The sequence below is a fragment of the Patagioenas fasciata genome, chromosome 1, assembly GCF_037038585.1.
Source record: "Patagioenas fasciata isolate bPatFas1 chromosome 1, bPatFas1.hap1, whole genome shotgun sequence".
Classification (NCBI taxonomy): domain Eukaryota; kingdom Metazoa; phylum Chordata; class Aves; order Columbiformes; family Columbidae; genus Patagioenas; species Patagioenas fasciata.
In genome coordinates this window covers 147500290-147509249 of record NC_092520.1, presented here as the reverse complement: position 1 = coordinate 147509249, position 8960 = coordinate 147500290, and the positions used below count along the sequence as shown (strand labels likewise).

The 8960-nt window shown below is 36.4% G+C and overlaps 1 protein-coding gene across 1 annotated transcript; it reads right to left on the bottom strand.

Moving 5' to 3' along the window:
* Window positions 1-451: 451 nt before the first annotated feature.
* On the bottom strand, window positions 452-8953 carry RAD51AP1 (RAD51 associated protein 1). Its single transcript, XM_065842402.2, has 9 exons — window positions 8848-8953; window positions 7949-7998; window positions 6486-6615; window positions 5395-5504; window positions 5006-5080; window positions 4224-4376; window positions 3031-3186; window positions 2044-2190; window positions 452-1159 (listed from the first exon to the last, which is right to left on the bottom strand). The coding sequence occupies exons 1-9, from the start codon at window positions 8865-8867 to the stop codon at window positions 1029-1031; spliced, it is 972 nt and encodes a 323-aa protein (XP_065698474.1). The 5' UTR covers window positions 8868-8953; the 3' UTR covers window positions 452-1028.
* Between the last annotated feature and the right edge of the window lie 7 nt (window positions 8954-8960).

Genomic DNA, 8960 nt, shown 5'->3' with positions numbered 1-8960 from the left:
TAAAAAGTATTTTGTCAAACCAGAGTTTTACTTTAGGCAGCACCATGCTTTTGTCTGTGTAATGACTCTAAATAGGGCTATATATTCTTTTGTTAATACAATTGACTTGATCATGACCAGATCTTTTATGTAATATGGGGACAAATGCATCTCCTGTACTATCTGACATAGTCAATACACTTAGGAAAGTATTTACATTGTGGACTACGAAGTGTGAAAGCTCAGTCTCCTTACTCAGTAACTATCACTTCAAAGCTTTATAAAATCCACTATGCATGGTGTCATGGCCTCCAACGAAGACCAAGGAGTTCAAAGCAAAATCCTCATTGTTTAAGCCTGACTAATACTGTCAACTTCTGATACGAGTATGCACATGCAAAACTATTTGCAGGACTGTAGCCAAAATCTAGAAGAGATTTTCAAAATACATAAAGTCAATTGATAAGACTAATTAGATGGTATAAAGTATTTTATTTTAGGGGTTTTTTTTAATATGACATTCTAAAAAATAATTATACCTATAATACATAAAAAATCATTAAAATCCACATACAAAATATGCAAACATTAACAGATTTTGAGAGAGTGGTGACAAACTTTCCAAGAAGGGGGTGGAAAGTGATAACTTCACTCTTCCAAGAAACATATTTTGAACTGTGACTTTCACTTGTGTTAAGAATCTGTTTGAGGTATCAAATTCTATAATTTGACACAGTGCTGTCTAGACTATTTTAATGCCAAGAGTTTAGGTATCAGAGAATTAACATCATCAAAACCCCATATCTCTGAGTATAATACATCAAAGAGCTGGTGACCCAGATGCCACCTTGATTAAATAAGATTATTATTCAGTAGCTCTTAGGGATGCCTCGCATTTTACAGAATAAAAACTCATTATAGAATTAGACATGTACATAAACAACAGTCCTACAAAATGTATGATGCCATGTAGCTTTTGCTGCCCACTCTCTATAAGCAAAATAATTTCCAAAGTCTTTTCCTTCATGTGGCACCTTGCGACTGATCACTTAACTGCTGGTAGCGCTGGGATGCAGCGGTTTGACTCTTGCTAGTCTGGAGAGGCCGAGTCTGAGACACCGAGTAGGTGACTTAATCGAAACATATTTCATAGAGTTATTATTACTGCTTCCTGATGCAGCTGAAAACAATTTTAAAACAAAAAAAAAAGTGTAAGAAGTTTAGAGGGAAAAATCATATAACTGCTATCTTTTTATAGTTTTCATAGCAGAACAAAAAAAAAAGTATTCTAAACACACTGCAAAAAAGGCTGAACAGCATGCCACAGAAGCACATGAAGATCAGCATAGTCAATGCGATTCAATCTATCTGGGAGCAAATGCAGCAGGTATGGTGCTCATGTTTAAGTAACCAGCAACACAGTGCAGCAATACTGGACAAGCATATAAATACTGCTCCCAGTGTGCATTTTCAGGTACTCCACAGAGAATCACACAATTGAACACAATTCTGAATGGGAAAAGAAGGCTTGAGAGCAAGGAGTCAAACAGAATGAAACACATACACAAGAGTAAATATGAAGGAAAAATCTAACTAAGAGGCAGGAATCAGCAGTAGCATGCTCAAACACCTTAAGAGAATAAAGCTTCTCAGCATTTGCTTTACTAAAGCAGTTAAAACACTCGAACATATTTCTAAGGTTATTTGTTTATAACAGATAACAAAGCAGCACGTACAAGAGATAAAGAAAGCTCCTAATGAGAGAGAAATGGCCACAAGACAATCTATTGATTAAGTTTTGATCCACACTCTGGAAAATATTTTAATAACCTCCCCACATAAAGGAGTCAAGGATAATGCTGTAAGAGGAAAAGAAGCCAGAGATAGCTTTTTCTTTTACTTTTTTTTTTCCTTTTCAAATCTAAGATCAAAATAACATCTTTCATTATAAAAGGGCAGTGATTTTTCTGAAATATTGTTTATTTGTTTATTTGCTTTTAGAAGAGACTGCTAAAAACTCAGGCCAACTAATGTATCTGTTTATAGCTACAATCTCACAGGTACCTGGTGGTATCCATTTAGGCTTCTTGTCTGTTACAGGACTCGATGTATGCAAAGGCCTCCCAACTGGTTCTAAAGAACTAGACGTCATTTTTTGTGTGGGCTCAGATTTTTGTTCCATTGTCCGTGAAGAAGAAACTACAGGTGAACCTTAGTTGGAAAATAAAAGCAATCTTAGAAAGCATCACACTGCATATGGTGATAGATCATTGTACACCACAAGCTCTCTGCAGTGAGTGAATTAATAAATATGTTACTAGATTGTCATGTCTTTAACAGTATATATTTATACAGTCAGTCCTGTTACACTCTGGAATGTCAATCCTGTTTTGAAAACAAGTAGTGTAACAACCTTTTCTTGATGACTTGCCAGACATTGAATTTCTAAGAGGGAAGATTCTTCTGTCAGCTACACAAACCAAACAATTTCTTGTTACAACCAAAACAAATTTCAAACTAAATTACATGTTGTAAACTCAGGTCTGAAATTAAAACACATCACCAAGTCAGACACAAGATTAGCACCATGACAAGAATTTTCTTAAGGTATTTAAAACAAATTGTGTTAGCAACATAATGAACAATTAACTCTGAAGGGCATTCATAACGATTTTTGCCAAGTAGTTAGAATTAGTATCGTTTAGCTAGCCTTGACTTAAAAATTCAAAAATGCAACTGCAAGAGGAAGCTCTGAAATTATAATTAAAAATTTTTCAAATCATTAATTGTTATTTAACCTTTTATTAAAAGCTAAATATATAAAAGTAAATGACATCCATCTCTTTTGTCTGCTTTTATTGTAAGGAATGTCAATTTTTTATAAAGTTTCTTACAGAATATTTTTCTAGTCTCCCCCTATTACTCTGCATATAGCTATTTGCATCACAGCCCTGCAGGCAGTCTCTCAGTCAAATTCATCTATTCCTTAGTGAAAATAAAGGCGACTTTTATCATAAAAAAGTTTCTTTCAAATTCATAGTACAAACTTACCTGTAGCATTAATCTTGGATTTGGGGGTTTTCTTCTCTCTTTCAGCTGACATATTTTGTCTGGTTTTCTTTTTATTTCCTTTGACCTTCTTCTTTTCCATAGCAAAGTCTATATCATCATCTTCAGTGTAATCTGAATATTCTTCTGACTCCTCACCTACAGCAGGGAAAAGGGATGCCATCTCTTTAAAGGAAATACAATTTACTATCACTCTAAGGTCTTCCAATCACATTCTGGGCATAAAGAACCAGGATATCTCAAGGATATAGTAAAACAAATTTGGATGTATTTGTATGTCGATCTGAGAAAGAAATAGCCTCCATAACACATTCTGCATTTACAGAATTCTTGCTCTGTACTTCCATAATGGAATGCCCTGGTATAAGCTGCATACAATAATAATTTTAACAGCAGAATTACTAATATTCCATGTGTACAAGATGAAAAAGCTAAAATTATTTGACAGGGACTCTGATTTTTATATATTCTCAATCATGACTATTTAAAGTGGAAAAATACTATAACTCATTTCAGCTGTTAGGAAGATTTTATACATTTATTATTTAAAGCCCACAGACATAAGCAAATCTTAAAAATAACTCCCTATCAACATGAACATCTGGATTATTCCCCTGATATTTTATTTCACTGACAATTCTAGAAATACTTTCCAATAAATCTTTCAGCAAGGAATATATCAATGGATACAGACATGTTTACCACTGGGGAATGAGAGACGTCTATCATAGTCTGCAGAAATTCCATACCAGGCTGCTAGCAGATGCAGAGTATGAGGACAGACTGACCTCCAATGGGATGAAGCATGGTTTCTGAGAGTTGAAAATTGGAGGAGGGGAAAATTTTAAAATAAGCTTAAACAAAGCCAATACTGAAAGCACTAACACCTGACACTACTCCAGAGTCACTGTTTGGATGCAAACCCCAGACAACAACAGGATATATGAGAAGTATCATTTTTGTCAGTTTGAGTAATGTGCACAAATAAGCTCCAATGTTTAATTTAGTGCCAAAGTGCAATTGAGATGCCACTAGTATTAAAAAATAAGGCTTCAGTAGGGGAGGAGGAAAGATAAAGCAGAAGCAGTATGCATTAAACTGAAAATAAAAACTAAATGTAAGGCATCACATTCAAAGCACATCTAAGGAGGGTGTTTTTATAGAGAAGAACTTACTGGGTACAGACTCTGGTTCAGAGTCAGTAGCATTCTCTCCATCATCACTGTCAACAGTTCGTAACTTCTTCTGCTGTGCTGGAACTTTAGATGCTGCTGTCCTTTGCCTACAGTCACCCCTAGGTACATCATCATCCATAACCTGATTGAGACCTAGAAAACAAAAGGTATTCTAATTAATTGAAATTAACAGTAAATCTATTCTCTGATTCAAAACCAAGCAGGAATATTAGTGATTTTGAAGTACACTATACAGAAGCGTATCATTGGCATTTGTTTTCATGTGATTCTCATTTTACTCTTTTAACTGACCAAACTATAATTCCTGGTTGTGAAAATTATTAGTATTTATCTGTAATCAAACGAACAAGTTGACGGAAGACCAAAACTAAAATTGGAAAACTGAAAAAGCTTCCAATGCCACAGCAAATGTTTGAGCCACATTTATTTGATGCTTAGTCTTTACGGATCCATCGAGGAGCTGAGGTTAAGTGTAGCTACTTGAAGAACTAAACCTCAGCATCTAAAAATATAACGTCTGTTATTTTTTCCAGCTGGCTTTTATTGATCTGTAATAATTTCATTCAGCAACCCAGAGTTTTTCCATTTTAAGACTGGGCTCAAATTTTTAATGAAAAAATGAATGCATCCTTCAGTCTTTATTTAAGATAAAGACTCTTCTCACCTCAGTGAAAAACAGAAACCAATGGAAACAAAGAAAAGCTACTTAAATGTATCTTGAAATGCTATTTCTGAAAAGACAGAGTATGAGAACAGCTTACCTAAAAGTTCACTGTCTACACTGCAGTTGGAAAATGTGGGTCTCCTGTGTACATTTTCTGATTCAATAGTCTCATCTGTTTTAGCATCCAGAAAACAAACAAATAACATATTAGTACACAAAAATCACATTATAAAAAGTCAAGATATTAAGAAATTAAAATAGCTAACATTTTTATCTGTCTTTAGTCAAACTATATGCTTGGAAAATCTTATATTTCTCACAGAAAATAACAAGAACGTAAGAAGACAGGCACCACCTAGAAAGTCTCATTTCTTCATCATGACATCTTGAAATAAAACATGAATTTCAACTTATTTCACTGAAAAATAAATTGTCATGTTTGAATTCACTCCATATAAATAGTGTTGCATTTAACTGTAAAATAACCTTGTCCTTCTGAATTTTGCACCTCAAGGTTATTTGCAGATTTGCCTTTGACGGATAAGGCTAAGGCGACTTCCAAATCTCTTTGATAAAGTTTGTCATCCAAAGACATCCTGGAAAAACAAAACAAAACAAATATGTTAAATAATAAAACAATGACATGAGTGTTACAGATCTGCTTCTGCCACACTGAACTTCTTTAAATTCAAATACTTGTAAACAGATTAATATTTCAATATATACTTATAGCATATCATATGAATATTACTTCCTGAAAAGATTTGAAGTACATACTAATATTTAAAGTACACTAGATTTAAAAACATTATGATTGCAAAACATTTGAAAAGATTCAGACAAAGTACATCCTAAGAATGAGATTGTTACAGATCAATAAAAGTCAGTTGGAAAAAACAACAGACATCATGTTTTTAGACATTAAGTTTATTTACTTCTTCAAGAAGCTACACTTATCTTCAGCTCCTTGATGGATCCGTAAAAGCTACACATCAAATAAATGTGACCAAAACATTTGCCGTGCCATTAGAAACTTTTTCATTTTTCCAACTTTATTTTTGGTATCACAAAAAAAGATTATTACATTTGCCTGAAATACCACACTGAAATGTAATATTATGCACAACTTTACCACCAAAATAATCAGATTTCCCTTTTCATTGACTTTGTATTTTCTATTGAGCTTTCAATATGTTCTTCCTTCAGGAATCAAACTTGTATTTATATTTTTCAGTTTTAGGTGTGCCCAGTAACTCAGAATTGTTACAATTATTTTGTGTTGTAGAGATATAAAGACAAGATCAGACATGTAAACCTGTTACTGCACCTATGCAGGCCACTTGGAGTTTGGTAGAGGTGTAACAAAACAGACATAACTCACTACTCAACTCAAACATATGCATAATGACAATATCCCTGATTTGCAACTATACTAATAAAGTGGAAAATCGTTATTGCACTAAGTTGTTAGTTGTTTATTCTGAGCCACTTAAAACTCTAGGGGAAAAAAAAGAAAAAACAAATACTCTTACTGAAATCCAACTTTACAGAGTTGGTCACACTTCAGTATTTCTTACCTCTTACTAGGTATCTGTTTTTGTAATGGAATTAATTCGTGTGGCTTTTTTTGCTTCTCTTTTTTCTCCTTCTTTGGTTCCTTGAGCTGTGTTCTGGATTTTTTGCTTGAAGGTACAGCAAAGTCTTCATCTGTTTGGGAAAGAGCAACAAACTTTAATGGGTTTTCCTATATTCTATGGCCAAAATAAATCATTCAACTTAATTTCATCACACACTGAAAATATACCAAAGATAACCTCTCTGAAATTAATTCTGTTTTTAAAGAACACAACTATATTATTCTTAATTGTATTTTAAAGGAAAATTTAACAAGACCTCTTTTGCATATACTTTCATTCAAGCAGTAACTATTTCAATTTTTATTACCAATATGGCAACAAAGCTTCAATTTCCAATGTGTTACCAGATTTTTCAATAACTAGAAGTCCACTTTTTAATATAGTGAACAGCAATCAATTACAATAGTAATCACTGTCATTAAACAGTTTTATAGCTCTTGGTGGTTTGTGAATCATTCCCTTTCTTAAAAAAATGTAATCTGCTCCCATTTTCTTCCATTTTTGTATTGCCTCTTACCAAATACAATGCATTTTTTCAATTTTCAAAGAAAATTATAAGCATACCAACTGAGGACATTGCATATCAGAGTGCCAAATAAGGAAAAATATAATCATGTTTAGTATTCTCTAAATTATGGAGAACCTTGGATAAGATCACTAATGGTTCTGAGAAATTGTACTTTTCTTTAATATTACAAATGGTCAAGTACAAACTCAGAAAAGTCATGCACCACATTTAAACTAAGAATCTGCATTAATCCATATGATTCACACGAGGCCTTCAACATATTTACTTTTGCACTTCCCTCCCCATCAATTCAAACTGTTCCCTGGATCCTGTAAACAGAATGCAAAACAAAACAAAACAAAAACCCTTTAAAATAATCAAATTCTCTAAGAAAAATGCACAACACCCATCAGGGCTTGGAGTAAAGGAAGACTGTAGTGAAAACTAATGGCCTGGAATATCAATGGAACTCAAAATTTGACTGCTATGTCCATGCCCAAAATGCATCAAGAGAGAGCTGCAGGAAAAACGTCAGATCTACATACAGATGATTCACAACTCCTTGATATTCTGATTGACAATGCTGTGAATTGATCATAAGGCGCACATGAAACAATCAATTACCACTGAAAAATGAGGCAGGGAAAGAAACGGGTTTTCCTGCAACAAGACACAATGTATTTGCCAGTTTCCTGACATACTGTTGTTATACTCTGGTTTACAGCCATCATATTCTTGTTGAATTAGGATATGTAACAGTGTGCCCAGATTATTTCCAGTGAAAAGAGTAAGAGCCTTCTCAATTATGTAATTCATTATAAAGAAAGACACTACAAGAATATTTTGCATGGTTACATATTGGGCATTTTGTAATGCACAAGAACACACTGCTTACCATCATCTTCCAAATCCCCAAACTGAGAATAATCAACAATTTTCTTGTTCCTGTTGGGGGAGGAAGGGGGGAAATGTACACTATTAATCTTTTCAGACTGAGCACCTTGACCTGCTAACACTTGATTTTTGGGTAAGTCACATTTTACTTTCTTGTAAAACTTTTTATCTTAAAAAAACCTTTTTGGAAAACTTTCTTCTTAAAACAATGTATATTCAAATGTATGTATAACCAGTGCTATTGGATACAGTACCATTAGGAATAGCTTCTAGGTTTTTAAAAATCTTAAAATAACAGTACTGTTGTTCTCCTTGTGGTAACACTGTGACCTCCTTATGTACACAGCATCTCAGAACTGCTACTAGGCGACTGAATTTATCTCCTGGGTGACCTTTAGGCACTTGAAATGCCTTCCCTGCACCTTAAGGCTGCTTCTTAAGTGGCACTGCCGTCGGTGCCGGTGATACCCTAGCCAGAGGAGGCACCGGCAGCACTTTCAAGCCCACCCCGTGGCCAGAGATCCACCCGAGGGGCGACACCCGCCAGGGCCACTCTTCGCGGGATGCAGTGACCCCCGCCGCCCGCTCCAGGGAGAAGACCTGCGCCTCTTTCCAGCCGGAAGGGAAACAGCGCGGGCCCGTCCTCAAGCCCCGCGCTGCAAGAGGCCACGGGGAAGCTCGGTGTGGAGGCGCCGGGCTGCGATGGGCGGCCGCGGGGCTGAGGGCAGGAAGGTCCCTCAGCCGGTAACGGCCGCGGGCGGCGCGCGCGCTCGAAGCCTTCTAAGAAACGCCACTCGGCGTCGCTCGGCGCGAGCTGCCCGCGCGCCTCGAGGCCGCCCGGGCGACGGCTGAGCCGGCGGCTCGCGCCCCTCGTACCCCGCCGCGCGCCACCGCACGCACCTCCTCACCGGCCGCGCCATTCCCGCTCCGGGCGGCGCGCGGCGCCCAACGGCCGTGGGGCCGGGGCACACGCGCCGCTGACGACACTCCTGCCCCGCCCCCACCCTCCCCCA